The sequence below is a fragment of the Micromys minutus genome (assembly GCF_963924665.1).
Source record: "Micromys minutus genome assembly, chromosome: 18".
NCBI lineage: Eukaryota > Metazoa > Chordata > Mammalia > Rodentia > Muridae > Micromys > Micromys minutus.
Genome location: NC_137953.1, coordinates 14,888,687 through 14,908,896, shown reverse-complemented (window position 1 = coordinate 14,908,896; position 20,210 = coordinate 14,888,687). Strand labels below are relative to the sequence as shown.

The 20,210-nt window shown below is 45.3% G+C and overlaps 1 protein-coding gene across 1 annotated transcript in view; it reads left to right on the top strand.

Moving 5' to 3' along the window:
- The window catches only part of EIF2AK3 (eukaryotic translation initiation factor 2 alpha kinase 3), a 55,639-nt gene extending 35,853 nt beyond the window's left edge, over positions 1 to 19,786 (top strand). Inside the window, exons 8-17 of the mRNA XM_080932283.1 lie at positions 1,084 to 1,206; positions 1,463 to 1,683; positions 3,707 to 3,819; positions 5,279 to 5,401; positions 7,033 to 7,182; positions 8,444 to 9,221; positions 11,916 to 12,083; positions 15,939 to 16,040; positions 17,091 to 17,153; positions 18,721 to 19,786. Coding sequence (XP_080788409.1) covers positions 1,084 to 1,206; positions 1,463 to 1,683; positions 3,707 to 3,819; positions 5,279 to 5,401; positions 7,033 to 7,182; positions 8,444 to 9,221; positions 11,916 to 12,083; positions 15,939 to 16,040; positions 17,091 to 17,153; positions 18,721 to 18,921 — 2,042 coding nt within the window. The 3' untranslated portion in view covers positions 18,922 to 19,786. The remainder of the gene's footprint in view (positions 1 to 1,083; positions 1,207 to 1,462; positions 1,684 to 3,706; positions 3,820 to 5,278; positions 5,402 to 7,032; positions 7,183 to 8,443; positions 9,222 to 11,915; positions 12,084 to 15,938; positions 16,041 to 17,090; positions 17,154 to 18,720) is intronic.
- The last annotated feature ends 424 nt before the right edge of the window (positions 19,787 to 20,210 follow it).

Below are 20,210 nucleotides of genomic sequence, written 5' to 3'. Positions count from 1 at the left end.
TTACAAAGACTACTCAGGTACCTGGTAAGCCAGGGCTGGCAGCACAGGCCTGCAACTTGGAATGTGGAGGCAGGAGGTTCAGCCACATAGTGAGCTCAAGGTCAGTCTGGGTTACAGGAGACCCTGCCTCAGAAAAAAAGAACAAGCACCTTTATTCCAAACTCTTGGGAAGCAGAAACAGATCTCTGTTAGTTCATGGTCAGCCTGGTCTTCACAATGAGTTCCAGTCAACCAGGGCTACACTGTAAGACCACATCTCCAAAACCAACTAACAAACATAGCATTTAGGGCTGGAGAGTCGCTCAGTGGTTAAGAGCACTGACTACTCTTCCAAAGGTCCTGAGTTCAATTCCCAGCAATCACATGGTGGTTCACAACCATCTGTAATGGGATCTGATGCCCTCTTCTGGTGTGTCTGAAGACAGCTACAGTGTACTCATAAATATAATGATAATAAATCTTTAAAAAAATAAATGAATGAAAGATAGCATTTAAAAAGGAATATGCCAGGCCATGGTGGTGCAAAGGCAGGCAGATCTCTGAGTTCGAGGCCAACCTGGTCCAAAGAGCATGTTCCAGGACAGCCAGGGCTACAGAAAGAAACCCTGTCTCAAAAGAACCAAAAAACTAAGAAGAATATGTAGGTAAAAAAGTTACCTGGTTATCACATCATATTTTTGAGACAAATAAATAAATTGAAATACTGGGCCAAATCCTTTCATTGTCTTTCCATACATTTTATTGTAAATGTTATACTTGAAGAACTTAAATTTAGTTTAATTTCATTATGTGGGTTAGAACCATCAAACTCAAGTTTGAAGCTTTGATGGCAGATGCCTTTACCCAGTGACCTGACTTGCTCTCCCTTAAGTGATTCTTTGAATGACTCTTTCTGCATCTGTCATTTTGAGATGTAGTCTGGCTTTTTTGCCCATGTTCAGCGCCCAAGTCCTTTGTCACAGGTGTAGATCATCTTCCTAGGGTGGGGCCTGACTGTGTCTCAGTGTTCTTGAGCTAAGTACATGAATGAGCCCATGCCTTTCATTGAAGTCACACGGTTAATAGTTTACATCCTCTCTTTAGATTCTCCTTCTAGGACTCCTGTCTTGGTTGGGTCTGATGAGTTTGACAAATGTCTAAGTAATGATAAATACTCCCATGAAGAATACAGTAACGGTGCACTTTCAATCCTGCAGTATCCATATGGTAAGTGCCATTGCTCAGTTATTTGAAGTTAATTAATAAATTAAGATGAATTTGGCTGGACGGTGCCGGCGCACACCTTTAATCCCAGCGCTCAGGAGGCAGAGGCAGGTGAATGGCAGAGTTCAAGGCCAGTGTGGTCTACAGAGTGAGTTCTAGGACAGCCAAGCTGCACAGAGAAACCCTGTCTTGGAGGGCGGGAAACAGAACTGTTACAGTTTGTCTCAACAGAAGCCCCCTTTGGCGTTTGTCCTCTCAGATAACGGTTACTATCTGCCGTATTACAAGAGAGAGAGGAACAGGCGGAGCACGCAGATCACAGTCAGGTTCCTGGACAGCTCGCACTTCAGCAAGAACATCCGCAAGAAGGACCCCATCCTCCTCCTGCACTGGTGGAAGGAAATATTTGGAACGATCCTGCTCTGCATTGTAGCCACGACCTTTATTGTGCGCAGGCTTTTCCATCCTCAGCCCCACAGGGTAAGCTGCTCTTTCAGCCTAGTGTGCTTCTAAGTGTTTGCTGTATAGAAAGCGTATGGGGTGGGGGAGCTAGTGTACTCAGACTCACCATACAATTCTTGTACTGTCTCCCTCAGTTAGCCACAAAGGTACGGTCTGGGACGCTCTCGCTAGGCAGTTTGGTCACCGTGCAAAGGTCCTAGACCTAAACAGCCAGTATGACACAGCCTGCCAGTCTTGCAGTCTCATACAGTGTGTGACAACAACACAATATTTAGTGTCTGTGTATCTGAAATATCTAAGGCACAATCGAGAGGGGGGAAAAAAAGCCACAGTTGTTTTCAACTGTATTATAATGTTATGGGAGGTGGGGGGCTGGTGAGTTCAGTGGTTAGCGGGCCTGAGTTCCCTTTTTGCAGCTCCCACCTCAGACAACTCTTAACTGCCTTTCACTCCAGCTAAGGGTGATCTGACATCCTCCATAGGTGAAGCTGGCCTCCATAGGTCTCCACATATTTCTGGCATAGGCTCAAACACATAAATAAAAATAAAACATCTTTTCCAGTCATAATAGTAATACGTTTACGAGCACACTGTTGCGGGCGTGCCGTAGATACCTGACGGGCCATGATGCAGAGTATGACTGCACGCCGCTTCTAACTTTCTCGTCTGCATGCAGGCCTCGGCCCACTGCTCACAAAACTGACCTTGACAAGAGCTTAGATGGCCTTTTATTAAACAGAACGGGCATCTTCCTGCTGCCCCTGCCTGTCTCACAGGTATTTCTGTCTCAGACTCCAGCACCCTGCTCTCTTACCACAGCCAAAGCCATTCTCTCCCTCGCCGGCCACCACCTGCCAAGGGCTCCTTTCTAAGTACCTGCAGCATTCTTCCCATTTCCCCATGTCTGTCTCCATTTTCCTCGCACATACACCTGTCTGATTGGTGGAACATCCTGTAACTGGGCTCGAGCCTCTAGTCCACTCCTGTCTGCCAGCCAGGTGGGGAGGTTCTCCGTCCCCACTCCACCTGCAAACCCTAATAACTGACGTGACGTTCGCGTTAGGGCAAAGCTCAGCTTTCTTCAGCCATGCAAGGGTTCCAAGTGAGTCCTGCCCCGCCTGCTCTGTTTATCTTTCTCCGTGCCTGGATCCTTAGATTGCAGAACTAGGTCCTCTGCTTCTGCCAAAAACCAGCCTCCTGGCTTGCTAAGGCAGTTCATATGGAAGGCCTCATTTCTCTCTGCCCGAGATGACATTCTGGAAGCAGCCAGTTACTTGTCCAGGTCTCTAGTCCCTTACAGAGAACCCGGCAGGACAAGAACCAGCTAATGAGTAGACGAGCCATGACCTCTGCCCTTTCCCATGGGAATCTTCAGTCTCCAGAGCAGTGGCTCTCACCCTTCAATACAGTTCTTCGTGTATTGACTCTCAGCCGTAAAATCGTTCCCATTGCTACTTTACACCTGTAGTTTTACTACTGTTATGAATCATGATGTAAATATCTGATGTGAAGGACATCCGGTATGTGACCCCTGTGAAAGGCGAGTTTGACCCCAAAGGGGTTGCAGTCCACATCTGCTCTAGAACTCCTTTGCCAAGTTTAACTTTACGTTGTCGGGACATTTATGAAAGTATCTGCAAGGGCTGGAGGGATGGCTTGGAGGTTACGAGTACTTCTCTTACCGGAGGCCCAGGTTCAGTTCCCAGTACCCACAGGGCATCTGTCAACCATCTGTCATTGTATTCCTAAGAAACTGGCCAGGTGGGCACCTTCATACACACATGCATACGGTGCACACATGTACTCGAAGGCAAGCATGCACATAACATTTTTTAGAATCTTTTACAAAAGAGAAAGGAAGCAAAACCCATTTGCTGAGCAAAGGAAGGCCCCGGGCCTGTGAAGCTGCGGAAGTCCCGTGGAGGGAGCCGCTGCCCCCGCCCCTGTGCTTTCCTGCCCCTGCCGTTTGTCTCAGAAGCGAAGGCGGGGAGCGACTTCTGTTCTACTCTGTTCTAACGGGAACTGCTTTCTGCCTTCTCAGCAGCGGAAGGAGTCTGAAACTCAGTGCCAAACGGAAAGCAAATACGACGCTGTGAGTGCCGATGCCGGCGACAGCAGCTGGAGCGACGGCAGACACTCAGGATACGTGTCCCGGTGAGAGCCCTGGCGAGTGATGCACACAGACAGCTTCAGTCTGGGACTCGCATCCCGCCTCACCCTCCACCAACTGAGGAGTCGGCAAAATGTCGCTCCTTTTAGAGATGGGAAGGAGTGCAGTTGGCCCTGGAACTGTTGGGGGCTTTTGCATTTGGGGAGGTGGATTTGTTCTGAGGCCCGAGACTAGCTGTTTTTAGGGCAAACGCTCTTCCTTCTCTGGGAAGGTAATTGGCCCAGGGAGGGTTGGTATCAATTATGTCTCCACCTTAACTGTTCTCTGACCAGCTGAAGCAACTATTAAATTAACGTGAGTGTACAAGTCATAGCTCACTCCATAAGAGTGACACCGTAGAATAGCTGAGTCTCCACTCCGAGTGGCTGGAGTAGTCTCCAGCACGCATACGTTAATTACTCAAACAGATATTTGTTAGATCTTTGATTTGCCAAGTAGTGTCCAAATTCTAGAACCATGAAGAAAAACCAAAATATTTTGCTCACAATTACGTCCCCATGGTGCAGTGGTGCTGCACATGACTTCTGTGAGTGGAAAGGAGATGCCACCCGGCACGTGACAGCGCCGTGGGAACATTAAGATGTGTACGAACAGTAGCATGGAGAAAGGGTGGGGTTTCATTAAAAGTAAAGAAGCGCCTGTCCCAGGAGAGCGCCAGGCAGGAACAAGAACCCTGAACCCGAGAGTGTGAGACAGGCCAAACCCCTGTCTTCTGCCGTGTTCCCATTACAGTACCCAACATACCTAGTCAGAAAATTAGGACATCTGTTCTGCCGTGGAAAACGCAACTGCAGCCTGAAGTGGGCTGGAGTGAGAACGCATCCCCGCTCAACCAAGCATGGTGTCTCATGGCGGTAATCTAAGCTTTTGGGAGCCAAGAGCAGGACTACCTCAAAGCACCAAAGGGTGACAGGCTGTCGGGGACTCAGCTTGGCTGAACACCTTCCCTGGTGGGCGCACTGACACTCACAGCACTACCCGTGCTGGCTCTGGTTCCCACTGAGAGCTCCAGCTGTAAATAGAATAAGACTGATTGTCTTTGTTTAGGGCAAGTTTATAAGCAAGGAAATACAGATAACATTTTTAACAGGGTCTGAAGTACCGAAGAAAGCAGAAGCTTAGCGAAAGGAGATGGTATTTTGGTATCTGACAGAGTTTGGGGTAGAACAGATCATTGGTACGGTTCTGTAAGAACGAGAGAGTGCCAGCTAAACAAAGCCGTTCGTATCTTTTCGTGAACTCTGTAATGTATGCATTTGCTTATTTATGAGCACGGGTGAACTTAGACTGCTGCTGGTCAAGTTCTCGCTGTGCTTTTATGAAATAGGTTCTGACAGTTTTGGAGTGTATGCATCTGTGTGTGGTGATGTAGTAATTGTTTTGTTCAGTCTTGATGTTGTTGTAACATTTCAAACTTTAAGATTTTTGTATGTATCTTTTAAGATATCTAACAGATTTTGAGCCAATTCAGTGCATGGGTCGCGGCGGCTTTGGCGTTGTCTTCGAAGCTAAAAACAAAGTGGATGACTGCAATTATGCTATCAAGAGGATCCGTCTCCCAAACAGGTAACGGGCGACACTGTCACTAAACTTGGATCTCATTACGCACAGCGTCCAGCTTGTGCACCGTCGTCACCACATAGTCTCTACCTCCAGCTCTTTGATTCCAAGTGCGCCAAGGTAACAAGTCGTCTCCAAGTTCTGCTGTAGACTGCTCTACAGTGTGCTCTCTCAGACTGGCTTGGAGGTTAAATACACTTTTGTTGCACAAGCATGAAGACGAGTTCAGATCCCACCACACAAAAGGCTGGGCATCCTGCACACACCTGTAAATAACCCCAGTGTCAAGTAGGAAGGAGGCAGGAGGGTTGCTGAGGCTTGCTGGCTTCTTGATTTGTTTCTTTCTCTTCCTCTTCCAATTTCCTCCCTTCTCTCCGCCTACCTCTCATGTAACGCCTTAAAATAAATCTACAGGTTTGTTATGGCTCAGTTTGAAAACACAGTCCATTGTGCCAGGGGAGGCATGGTGGCAGGGCACGAGACAGCAGCTGGTCACATTATGTCTGCTGTAAATAGGGGGCACAGGGGTGGATGCTGAAGTCAGGGGGCACAGGGGTGGATGCTGCAGTCAGGGGGCACAGGGGTGGATGCTGCAGTCGGGGGGCACAGGGGTGGATGCTGCAGTCGGGGGGCACAGGGGTGGATGCTGCAGTCAGGGAGGACAGGATGGTGAATGCTGTAGTCGGGGGGCACAGGGGTGGATGCTGCAGTCAGGGGGGCACAGGGGTGGATGCTGCAGTCAGGGGGGCACAGGGGTGGATGCTGCAGTCAGGGGGCACAGGGGTTGATGCTGCAGTCAGGGAGGACAGGGGTGGATGCTGCAGTCAGGGGGCACAGGGGTGGATGCTGTAGTCAGGGGGCACAGGGGTGGATGCTGTAGTCGGGGGGGGCACAGGGGTGGATGCTGTAGTCGGGGGGGGCACAGGGGTGGATGCTGTAGTCGGGGGGGCACAGGGGTGGATGCTGCAGTCAGGGGGCACAGGGGTGGATGCTGTATTCGGGGGGGCACAGGGGTGGATGCTGAAGTCAGGGGGCACAGGGGTGGATGCTGCAGTCAGGGGGCACAGGGGTGGATGCTGCAGTCCGGGGGCAAGGGGTGGATGCTGCAGTCAGGGAGGACAGGATGGTGGATGCTGTAGTCGGGGGGGGGGGCACAGGGGTGGATGCTGCAGTCAGGGAGGACAGGATGGTGGATGCTGTAGTCCGGGGGCAAGGGGTGGATGCTGCAGTCAGGGAGGACAGGATGGTGGATGCTGCGGCTCAGTTTCTATCTTTTGCTTCCTTTTGTGTGACGGGGCTTCCTACCTCATTTAACATAATCTTTATAGACCATTTCTCACAGATACCCCAGAAGCTCATATCCTAGATGAGTCTTCCTCACATGGACCAGCAGACATGTAAGAGTCGATAGTGATTTTCCTTCAGCTAAGAAACTTTATTTAGATGAGAAAATAGACATCCCCCCCCCCCAAGAATTTGGGGGAAAACCAACATACCACTTTTTTAAAGGAATTCAGTACTGCTCCATGACTGAGGCTAACTCATATGTTCTTAATTTTATTTTCAAAGAGACCTCTAACGCACTTTTTTTCTCACTGTTGGACACCAAATACTTAATCTCGTTTTCTCTACTTCAGGGAATTAGCACGGGAGAAGGTAATGCGGGAAGTTAAAGCCTTGGCTAAGCTGGAGCACCCAGGCATTGTGAGGTATTTCAATGCCTGGCTAGAAACGCCACCAGAGAAGTGGCAGGAAGCGATGGATGAAATCTGGCTGAAAGACGAAAGGTAACTTGTTCGACACACTTCTAGGCTAGTGCTTTGCTGTCATGTGGTGCCATACTGGTGCCTGAAAAGGATAATGCAGTGTTCCGCCCACATCACCCCGGTACCCTCCGGGCACTAGTTAAGTACTCAAGATCTGGTGGAGACTTTCTCCGCATGCTCTATCTTAATGTGAATGTACTCAAGGGAGCCACGATGCCTTTTCTCAGTGTGTCCCATTTCTGTTATAGTGCCTCCATTCTTTTTTCTCTTTTGTGGGCTTTTTCTCTTGGCTGTTAATAATTTATAACTTCATTTTAAATGGCTATAGGCTATTGCACATTTCATTTGTTTGGTTTTGGTTTTTTGGGTTTGGTTTTTTTTGGTTTTTTTTTTTTTTTTTTTTTTTTGGTTTTGTTTTGTTTTGTTTTTTTTTTTTTTGAGACAGGGCTGCCCCAGAATTCATTCTATAGACCAGGCTGACCTCAAACTTGGAGAACCACTTGCCTCTGCCTCTGGTGGGATTAAAGCTGTACACCACCACTGCCTGGCTGGCTATTTCCACTTTTTAAAGTTTATATACTTAGGTAGCCTGCGGATACCTCCATCCCACCCCCCTGCAGTGTTATCTGTGCAGGATGTGATGTGGAAAGGAATCCCCTCAAAAAACCATAGTGAAGAATAGAGAAGCAGCATGCCTGTAGAACACTAGATCCCGGAGGCATCTGCTAAGTAGCACCTATTAGCAAGGACAAAGGGAAGTGGCCTCTATCTTCAGGGCCTGTGAGCTACATTAATTTGCACAGGGCTTCAGAACTGTGGCTGTCAAGAAGCCCTGTCATTGGTATTGTTTTCCTATTTTACATTTTATACAAAAGACTACACACAGATAACTGTGACCATATTCAGTATCATTAGGTTCCCAGGGCTCTTGCAGAGGACTTGGGTTCATCTCCAAGCACCCACATCAGGAGGCTCACCACTGCTTATAACTCCAGTTCCAGGAGATCCCATGCGCTCTTCTAGCTTCTACAGACACCACACACATGAGGTTCACACACAGACAAGAAGGCATGCACTTACATACACAAATTTGAAACAAACAAAATTAAGCTCTCAAATAAAAATCTGGAGAAGGAATAGATAGGATGAGATGTTCTTTGTCCCGCGTGACGTGTTTTATATCCACTACATGTTTTTGGTAATAACTGAAACATTTTAAAATATGGTGCAAGTCACATCTGACACATATTCACTCAGTTCTTTGTATTTCTCCCGCTTTTAGCACAGACTGGCCCCTCTCTTCCCCTAGCCCAATGGATGCCCCATCTGTTAAGATCCGAAGGATGGATCCTTTCTCTACAAAAGAACAGATTGAAGTCATAGCTCCTTCTGAAAGAAGTCGGTCTTTCTCAGTGGGAATTTCCTGTGGCCAGACAAGCTCATCTGAGAGCCAGTTCTCCCCCCTGGAGTTCTCAGGGACAGACTGTGGAGACAACAGTGACTCAGCGGACGCAGCCCACAACCTCCAGGACAGTTGCCTGACAGACTGCGATGTGGAAGATGGAACAGTAGATGGCAATGATGAGGGACACTCCTTTGAACTTTGTCCTTCTGAAGCTTCCCCCTCTACCAGGTCAAGGGAGGGAACTTCCTCTTCCATAGTGTTTGAAGACTCTGGCTGTGATAATGCATCCAGTAAGGAGGACCCCAGAATGAACCGGCTGCACAGTGGCGACCATTATGTTAATAAGCTAACTGATTTCAAGTACTCCAGCAGCAGATCTTCTTCAGAAGCCACCTTGTCTACCTCTCCTACCAGGCCAACCACCCTGAGTTTAGATTTCACCAAGAACACTGTGGACCAGCTCCAGCCCAGCTCCCCCAAGGTGTATCTGTACATTCAGATGCAGCTCTGCAGGAAGGAGAACCTTAAAGACTGGATGAACCGACGCTGCAGCATGGAGGAGAGGGAGCACAGCGTGTGCCTGCACATCTTCCTGCAGATTGCAGAGGCAGTGGAGTTTCTGCACAGCAAGGGACTCATGCACAGGGACCTCAAGGTACAGACCTGTATGTGATGGTCATGGTTTGGGTGTGACATGGGGTTTAAAGCAGAGCTGGGTAATGTAAAGGCATCAGAGAGCAGAGGTCCGGGAAGGAAGCAGGAAGTCTCCTATTTGAAAGACCCAGGGGAACAATGCTTCTTCCTTTAGAACCTGTTCATTTTTGTTTTACTGTAAAAACTATTTCCAGTAGTCCTGATGGGGAAAAGATCTCGTATCTAAAGTCCATCATGAGCAGGTATACCACATAATTCCTATGCTTTATAAATAAATTTACATCACCAGGCAGTGGTGGCCCATGTCTGTATCGAGGTAGGGGCAGATGGATCTCTTGAGTTCGAGGCCAGCCGGAGTTTCATAGAGAAACCTTGTCTCAAAAATTGTGTGTGTATAGTTATGTTTTATTAGAGTTATTTATTTAGAGTTATTTACAGTGTGGATATGTGTGTGTGCTTAGTGTGTATATGGAGGTCAAAGGATAACTTTTAAGAGTCGTTTCCCTTCTTTCACCGTGTGGGTACCAGGAATTGAACTCAGGTTGTTAGATTTGGCAGCAAGCACCTTTATCCACTAAGCCATCTTGGTGGCCTCGCATTTCTTAATGACTTTGAATAACCTTGACACAAGCACCCAGGTCTCTGCATCACATGGTGAGGGGGCCTGAGTGGAGGGAGATGATTCTCCTCACTAGCCAACTGAGATTTGGAGCACATGCTCATGGTTTTGCCCCATTGCTGACTGTGTGGGCTCTGAGGGGGAAGCTGACTAGAGAAAAGTGGCAAGTGCTTAACTGAGTGGCCAGAGCTGTGCAAAACTTAAACCCTGTTCTCAGAGTATACAATACTAAACACTACAACAATACAGTTGTGCTAAATTGCATAAAATCCTAACTCAGAGGCTACAGCACTCCTGTAATCACAACACTTAAGAGGCTGAGACAGGAGGATTGCTGTGAGTTCAAGGCCACCCTGTTCCAGTAATACATACATACACAATTTTTCCATAGTCTATATTTCTAAAATATGCAGAACTGTAGCTAGTTTGTTGGTTCTATTAAACTTTCATTTGAATGTTTCTTGTCATAACCCACATGCTCCTGGTAGCCCTCATTAGGTGTGTATGGAACCCTAAATATTTCCTGAGGGTAGTAACTTAAACACCTGGCATATTTGGCCTTGTATTGAGTATTTTAAATTTTTTTGCTTTAGATACTAAAGTAGCTATAATAGTTGTTTTCTGGGGCTGGGAGTGTATGTCCAGTGGTAGAATGCTTGCCTAGCATAAGTTTTGAATGTGTTTTAAGAGTTTGGGGAGAAAATAGGAATAGGAATTGGGGAGGAGACCAGGGCTCCTACATATCCACCACTTTTTATAAGTGGTCACTGTGCTGGGTAAGTGTGATATGGGTTCAAGCTGGGTGCTGTGGACTGATCCACACACAGTGAAACTTGAGAGGTGTTTCCTTTAGTTGGAGTGGAGAAAATGTCCTACAACAGAGAGACCTCCAACTTCAGTTTGGTGACACTAGCAGTTGAGGTGTGAATACGACAATCTTCCTCATGCATGACAAGCTCTCCATGGGCCTACTCCCTGTCATGCAGAAGCTGCACAATGAAATCCAAGGCCCATGCCTCATTAACAGTCATAGTCTGCTGGTTTACCATGTGAGCAAGCTGTTGGGGAAATGTTTGCTCAATACTACCTCGTTGTGTAAAGAACTTTCTCTATTTGATGTGCACCCTAAAAATTCCCAGAAGAAAGTTAATTTTCCCTTTAGTTTTTCTAAAAACATAAAGGATTATTCCTTTGAGAAGGCAGTCATTTCAAAGATATTTAGTATACTAACAAAAATACCACTAATCTCTCCCCTCGCTGAAAAGCCTAAATTTTGCCATGTTCTGATACAAGTCTCCATGTCAGACCTTGTCGGCTTTCCCTCTCATAAAGCTTGGTCACATGTCTGTCATCAACACATCTGATGCTGCCTCTCCAGAAATTCTGTTTTCCTTTGGGCTTTTCTCGGTGTTTCCTCAGAGAGCCTGATTCTCATCACACCTAGGTCATTTATCCTCTGGTTTCCATGGTGGTCCAAACCATGTCCGCCCATCTTGTTCCCTCATCCCAGACTCAGAGCCATGCCGGGCATGTTCTGGACCCTTGGTTCATTTTAGTTAGGATTTTCTTTTGCTTGCAACCAGAAGCATTAGTGCTGAGAAAGTCCACAGGAGCTCTATCAAGCAAAACTGTCAGATTCAGGCAAAGTGTCAGCTAGAACTAGACAATTTGGTGAACATGCATTCTCTACTTCCTGTTTATTCTTTCCATGTTCAATCAAGTTCTACTGTCACAGACTCGAGGTGACAGCTAATGGTTCCCAGACATATTTGTCTTTTAAGCTTTCTGGAAGGCTTGCGGTAGTGAAAAACTTTTTCTCTCCCCTGAGGTGGCCAGAAATCCTAAGGCTTGTTTGCAGTAAACCAAGACCATCCCTTCACCGGACTCCTTGGAAGGGAAGGGATCAGGCAAGTGTGCGGTTGCTCTATACCCAGGCAGAAGGGAATTCACAAAGTCAGGATACTTCTAGAAGAAGCACAAGAAACAGATGCTAGCGAGGCAAACACTGTCTTTAAGGGTTTCCCTTCTCTGTCTACAATCACTGTGATTTTCTTTTTATTATTATTATTTTCCCAGCCTTCCAACATATTCTTCACAATGGATGATGTGGTCAAAGTTGGGGACTTTGGGCTAGTGACTGCCATGGATCAGGACGAAGAAGAGCAGACTGTACTGACTCCAATGCCAGCCTATGCTACACACACGGGACAAGTAGGGACCAAGCTATACATGAGCCCAGAGCAGGTGAGTCTTTCAGACTTGTAGGTAGCTAGGCAGTGAGATGGCTGTGCCTGATGAGTCTTTTCCCATGTTCCTGGTACAGTACTCCTAAAAATTACCATAGCAGTTCTGCCCCTGGGGTTGGAGTGAGAACAACTGTGGAATATGCTGTCACCTCTGAACCCAAAGAGAAAGAGAGATGGGGTGTTGGGAAGGAGACAGAGCACATCAACACATCAACAATGTGTTAATAATAAAAGAATGAAAAATACTGAAATTTTTAAAGTTTTAAAATTTCTGTTTGGACTTAAATGTGTTTATATTTGTTTCAATTATGAGCCAGGGTCTCATATAGCTCAGCCCTTGGACCTTCTGCCTTCTGCCTCTGCTTCATATATTTGTTTGGCTACGTGAGCCTTCTTTGCTTAAGAATGGTCATGGTTTGTGCTCAGAGAGAGGAGAGGAGCCACAGAATAGCAAACCCACAACAATGAACAGCATCTCCGAGTTGATTTTAATAGTTTTAAATCAAAACAGTAAGTTTCTCTAAGCAAATCTACTTAAGAGGAAGAAAAAGTAAAAAGTGTACTGCAGAGATATTATGAGTCACAGAGAAAGAGAGAAATCAGTTGGCCTAAGTAGTTAGATTGGCTTCATCAGTGATGTAGCTAAGACTTAGTGAAGGAAAAATAAAAACAGGGTAGAATATCAAGTTCTAAGTATATATCTTTGTCCCTAGAGGAGAGACCAGGGGAGCCCTGAACTGCCTTTGGAATTTTCTTTTGATACCTCAGTGTATTATCAGGATTGAGATAAACAGAATTTTAATCAAATTTGTAAAAGTTAATCATGAACTGACTTGGGTAAAGGCATTTGCCACCAACCTGGTTTCTATCCTCAAGACCCACGTGGTTGAAGGAACAACTCGTACTTGTCACCTGACAAGGGACACTGGCAAGTGTGTACAAGCACACACAAAAATAAGTACACTTCAAAGAGCTGACAAATAAAAACTAACCTCTGTACACAGGGTCAAAAATAATGTTTCCATTTTAAATAATGTGGAAGCAAAGTAGGAATTGCTGAGAAGGGCTCACTGGGAAAGGCCCTCTAAAACACAGGCTGTTAAGGTTAGTATGTCGCCACGTTACATGAAGACATGGTAGGACTGTTGGGAGGAGGGAACAGGAACAGCAGGAATGATGGGTTTGTGGGAAACGGGCAACAAGTGAAACACAATACTTGGATAATTTTATAAAACAAATTCTAAAAGTTAGTTTCAATCCAGGTGGTGTTGGTGTGTGCCTTTAATCCCAGAACTTGGGAGACAGAGGCAGGTGGATCTCTGAGTTTGAGGCAAGCCCTGGTCCAAGGCAAGTTCCAGGACAGCCAGATCTACACACCGAAGCCCTTTCTCGGGAAAAAAACAATTCAAACTATTATTTTCCTTGAAACTATTTGTAACTCCATAGTACAGTGCACGGTGATTAAAACACAGCTAGGATTTCCAGTTTCCTGGTCCCGTCTCAAACCAGGTCTGCATTCTCACCATTTTGTTTTATTTTTTGAGACAGGGTTACTCCATGTAACCCTGGCTGTCCTGAAACTCACTCTGTAGACCATGCTGACCTTGAATTCACAGACATCCAGCTGCCCCTGTTTGCTTGGATTAAAGGCATGTGCTAGCATTTACATTCACTTTTTTAAAAAAATGAACCTTTTCGGGCCTTCGAATACTGTGCCAGCCAATACTCTAGTTGTTGCCAACCCTGCCGCCCTCTTGTGGTACACTCAGCAAACTGTTCTTCAAAACCTAAGTAGAAGATCTTTTCAAACAAGAGCTCAGTCTCCATAAATTCATACAATTAAAATAAATATGTGGGGGCTGGAGAGATGGTTTAGCAGTTAAGAGCACTGGCTGCTCTTCCAAAGGACCCTGATTCAATTTCCAACATCTACGCAGCAGCCCACAACTGTAACTCCAGTTCCAGGGTATCTGACACAGACACACATGTAGGCAAAACACCAATGCACATAAAATAAAAATACAAAAACTTTTAAGTCTCAAAAATTATATAATTCAGTAACGTAAATAATTCTGTTTAATTTTTTTAAAGATTTATTTATTTAATGTATGTGAGTGCACTGTAGCTGTCTTCAGACATGCCAGAAGAGGGCATCAGATTCCATTACAGATGGTTGTGAGCCACCATGTGGTTACTGGGACTTGAACTCAGGATCTCTGGAAGAACACTCAGGGCGCTTAACTGATGAGCCATCTCTCCAGCCCCTTCTTTCTCTCTATATATTAATCTTTCCTCTTTATAAGGAATGAAAATATAGGGATATATAATAAGGAAAGGGCATTTACCAAAAATAGGTATAAAATTTCCATGTATATACATGCATGCACACACATATATCTTATATATAAATATATATAAATTGTTTTGTTGGAAACCAAAATTGGAATTTGGTTTCATAAAGTTTTTGGTCAGTATTCAAATGTGACCATGCATGCATTCTTGGACATCCTTAGACAGTGCTCTTGCTGTGTTCACTCAGTTCGGACTGCTCAACGTTTGTTTTGAACACTAAAGTTAATGTCAGTTTTGCTGTGAGGCTGGTGGGTCACTTAGATAATTGGCCCAACATCTGTCTCATCTTCATCCACTCTGCATGGACAGAAATTGATGGGATTGAGTATCAGCTGTCCAGCTTCCTCCATTGAATGAGCCACAATATATTGTATGAGGGTATCTTTTTCCCCTGGAACCCTGTTGGCAATGTCCTTGGACCTGGTTTTTTTTTTTTTTTTTTTTTTTTTTTTTGTTTTGTTTTGTTTTGTTTTGTTTTTTATTAACCCTTCCCAAGAGGTGGGGGAGGGTGGCAGGCAAGGGTTAGTGCAGATAGGTTGCTGTGATCGCTTTAGAAAGACAGGTCAGTGGAACTTTGCACCTGTATTTTGTGAGCAGAAGCCAGAACCATCTTCGAAAAAGGAACCAAAGAGGCAGATACATACCTAGGGTGGTGTGGAGGTGAGGGGGTGATGGCCTCAACCCTGGCAGCTGCTCTCCCACCCAGCCTGTTTACCTTCTCCCTCCCCCTACAGCAGTATAGCTGTTCCAAAGCTGTTTACCTGTAGTCAAGTGGCCTAAGGAAACGTTCATAAATAAAAGGGCTCCCTGCAGGCTTCGGGCGTTCGCTTTGCATTTGAATGGGGCTTTCCTTAATAGAGCAGACCAGATGTGATTCATTGCCCGGGTGGTATCAGGTATTTATTGAGGGCCTGCTCTGTACTTAGCCCAGTGCTGAATGATGGGAAAGGAACACAAAAGCAGCAGGTCTCTTCCCTGCCAGGACCCGGGAAGAACAAGAAATATGCACATGAAAAATAGAGCTATGCATGCAAAGCAGTCTGCAATTAAGTGTGTAATGAAGGCGCCCAGGTTGATTAGTGGCTTGCAGTAATGACCGACTTCAGGACCACAGTGATTAGAAATGAGATTGGCTTCAGATAGTGTAGCTTTGAAAAGCTTCACCTCAGGGGGCTGAGCGGCCCTTACCGACTCCAGAGCACCAGGCTCCAGGTTTCTGCCGTTTGTGCTGATGCATATCTCTGTGGAGCCTTACCTGGGCCTTCCCTCTGTGATGCTGAGTGGTGTAATTACACCTGCCCATAGTGAAAGAGGGCCGGAGAGGGACTTGGAAATTAACTCTTTGCTAACAGTTTTACACATACACTTCTACCCAGAGGTAACTGAATCAGCTCAGGTTGGGTGGGCGGTGGGAACTGAGCCACCTCTGTGGGAATTCTGGAATGCTGGACCCTCTCTGGGGCGATTTGGGTTTTTTAAACATATATTTCTGCTGTTTCAGATTCATGGAAACAACTACTCCCATAAAGTGGACATCTTCTCTTTAGGCTTGATTCTGTTTGAACTCCTTTACCCATTCAGCACTCAGATGGAGCGAGTTAGGGTAAGTACATCACACACCCAGAAGAATGGAAGGAGAAAATCATTCAGAATTTACAAGAGTTTTTAAAGGATGGTTATATTTATTCTTTTTTAAACTTTGTGTGGGGGGAGGGGTGGGTATCCTGGAGCTGGAGTTACATGCAGTTGTAAGCTGCACAGGTGAACTCTCCAGCGCTGTTAAGTTTATTCTTGATGCCACTAGACAGTTAAACTAGGAGCAAAGGGATCGTGTGAGCAACTAGGTTATTCCTAGATATTCTGTTGGTGTCAATTCATCTTAATCTTAACAGTATTTACGCCAGAGGGAGGCTAACATGAGTGGGAGAAGGAAATAGTGACAGTTGTCTGGAGGAAACCGGAACGCAGGACAAGGGGCCATGTACTCACAGACTAAATGCTGGCAAATGACACCTGGCTAGGTTTTTCCTTCTCAGAACAAATCATGACCATAGGTTTTTCAGGCAGACAGTACAAGTTGGGCGTGGTGGTGCACACCTTTCATCCCAGTACTTGGGAGGCAGAGACAAGGCAGATAGATCTCTGTGTGTTGGAGGCTGGCTTGGTATTCATGGTAAGCTCCGGGCCAGTCAAGGCTACCAACTACCTGGTGGGCTCTGTCCTAACAAAACAAAAGCAGAGATCCATTCCAAGGAAAGAATCAAGAATCAAACTTGTGTAGTTGAACAGTCCATCAAAGACACTGTTAAGAAAGTAGATGGTTTGGGGCTGGAGAGAAGGCTCAGTGAAAGGTTGAAAGGCCTTGCTGCTCTTTAAGAGGACAGGAGCTCAGTCCCCAGCACCCACATCTGGCAGGCAGTTCACAGCTGCCGTTACTCCAGGGAGCTAACACCTGGGCTGCCCGGGTGCACTTGCATGCACATACATGCACATATAGGCATGAGCACACAGTAGGCATATGCACATGAATAAAAGAGAAGGAAAGGGGAAAGACAGGCTGGGCTGTTGTCAGTGTATTTGTCTAGCACATGTGAGAAATGGACATACGACAAAATAAAGTTAAAAGATTAACTAGTACTTTCTTTCTTTTTAGATTCTAACTGATGTAAGAAGTCTCAAGTTTCCGACACAGTTCACTCAGAAATACCCTCAAGAGGTATGGATCATTTTCAGCTTTTTCTCTAAAATCACTGTATTAAGTGTTTACGTTGTTCTTAAACACAAAGGGTTCTTAGCAGTCAACTGGTCAGCTTCGCCTCATCAACCTGGGCATCATGACCCCTTTAGACCTAAACAGTTTCCAGGGGGGTTGACTAAGATCATTAGAAAACACAGGTGTTTCCATGATTCATAACTGTAGCATAATTAAAGTTATAAAGTAACAACAAAATAGCTTTCCGGCAGGACAGCCTGAGGACCTGTATACTAAAGGACCATAGCACTAGGAAGGTTGGGAGCACTTCTCTAGGAGCCCAGTGGCCTGCAGAGGTCAGGCTGCCTTACCCTCTTCCCTGAGGCTAACGTCATAAAGCACCTTTAAAGGAGCAGTTGTGGTACCTTAACTCTATGTTGGTAACTTGGTCAGTGATCTCAAAAAATGGCTTATGGCTAAACAGAGGGCTCCAGTTGCTCCTCGTTCCAGGAGAGGGTTAGATTATTAGTGGAAGATGAAGATGCTCCTGGGATTAAAAATACACTGTAACATCACTTCTTTTTGTAACTTACTTCCTATAGTATGTGGAGGCCCACAATCGTATCACTTTTATGTTCACACATCGATAAATCTTGGCTTTAAAAATGCTTTACTTCGATTCTTGTAGATTCATGTGTATTTGTAAAATGAATCCATTATTAAAGTCAGGTGACATCTGTGCCATAAGGATGTGATACTAAAACCTTTCGTTTCATTATAAAAACACTTTTTATACCCAGATAGCCTCTGTACATTTGCAGCAAAGCTAACAGGCTAAATTCAGCCTGCCACCTAGTCATACGTTTATTTATTGTGTGCGAGTGTGTATGTGTGTGTGTACCGTAGTATGTATGTGCATATATATATGGACAGCATAAGGGGTCTAGCTCTACCACAAGGGGCCTAAGAAGCCATCTCAGGTCATCGTGCTTATTGAGGAACCAAGTTTGAGTCCCTGACACACACACACACACACACACACACACACACACACACACAAAGTGGGTCGAGCTTGCATACGTATTATTTAACTCTAGCACTGTAGCAGGCAGACAGGAGGACCGCCGGGACTTGTTGGCTGCACACCTAGTTCCAGAGTCAGTGAGACCGAGCAGGACGATGCTCCTTCCCTGGTCTCTGCTCCCAGGTACACGGCATGTGCCACCTGTACACGCACACACAGGAAAATGAACTCAGCCGTGCTCTTTCCTGCCATTCTCTATGGCTGCCGTGGGGCTTCTGTGAGAGCTGTCTATTCAGATGCGCTACACACACAGAAGTTTGCTTGGAGCTGAGGGTGTAACAAAATAGAGACCATTCGTACCTACCACTTGCAGAGCCCTGGGTTCCCACTTATGTACTGGAGATTCAGACAGACAGACAGAATATGAATCTAGGTATGTGCGACATGTGTACCCAGTGCGTGCACGTGTGTATGCATACACATCTATGTGTTTATTTTCCATCACTTACAGGACTGCTTAATAACTAAATCTAGAGCTTTTAACACAAAACCATTTTTATGTTCCAGCATATGATGGTTCAAGACATGCTCTCCCCATCCCCCACGGAGCGGCCTGAAGCCACGGACATCATTGAAAATGCTGTATTTGAGAACTTGGAGTTTCCCGGGAAAACGGTTCTGAGACAGCGGTCCCGCTCCCTGAGCTCATCCGGAACAAAACATTGCAGACAGCCCAGCTGCTCCTATAGCCCACTGCCTGGCAACTAGCCTTCGGCTGTCCCAGCAACCCTCTCAGGTGGCACAGGGCAAGCATCTTGAGGAATGTGGATGGATCTCCATGGCGGTTGACTCACATTTTATGCTTTGGTCAACTTGACTGGGACCAATTTTTCTAAGTCAGACTGGATTATGGGCCTAACCCAGTTTAATCTTAACTGAATGTCAAGGGCTTTGTAAATGACACATGGGCTCGTTTCTTGTTGGTGTCTCAAAACCAGCTGGTCAAGCTTTTCACCAGGAGGCAGAAGAGATCCTCAAATGAGCTGAACTGGAAATGTCTTTAAAGCACAAAAATGTAAAAGACCCTCTCACGTGGGAACTACATGTTCTAGAAACATGCTTTCTAGAGATGCAAGGGTGGTTTCGGAAGTGATTGTTACAATGCTGATTCCATGTTTGTCCCCGGAGAGCACGTAACCCATCTGCGCCATTTTGGAAGGCACATAGCAGAAGCTGGTTGCTATGTCTTTGGTAGTATCAGTCTGCAGCAGTGAACAGCGGCATCCTTTAGGTCTAGGGAGCTTTTTTGTACTTTTTACCGCCAAGAATGGGAAATGAAGCTTTTTAGGTGTTGCCCAAAAGGTCTGATTTGAGGGTTAAAAAAAAATTAAAAAAAAAAAAGCGTAGTAAGAAATGGATCATCTATTACTACTAACTTCTTCAATTATGGAATTTTTATCCTATTAGAGACCTATCTTACATGTAATACTACAAGTGGGTACATCCCCCAAACTGATTATAGATAAGTTTAATCATCTCAACTTGCTAACATGTTTTCACTTTCCCTGTAAATACCTTTATTTTTTATTTATAAAAATTCGGAAATCAATCCATTTGGGTTGGTGCTGTACAGAATGCACAGAAGTGTGTTAACTATTATGACTTCTTTCAAGTCTAAATGATTTAATAAAACTTTTTTAAATTACTTAGAGTTGACTCTTATTTTAAAAACTTGTTTCCTTTGGGGGGCTTGTTTGTTTTGTTTGCTTTTGTTTTTTGATTTTTTTTTTCCCAAGACAAGATTTCTCTGTGTAATCTTGGCTGGCCTTGGGACTCTGTTTACCCGGCTGCCTCAGACTCAAGATCTACCTGCATTTGTCTCCCTAGTGCTGGAATTAAAGGTGTTACCAACATTCCTGGTTTCAGAAAGTTTTTAAATGATGATATTGTAACTTATAAAATGAACTCTGAAAAGTTATACCCCTTACTCTCAGGTCAAAGTATTGCTGGGGGTTTTTGAGGTTTCTTTTTTATTTTTACTTATGTGTGTGTGATCT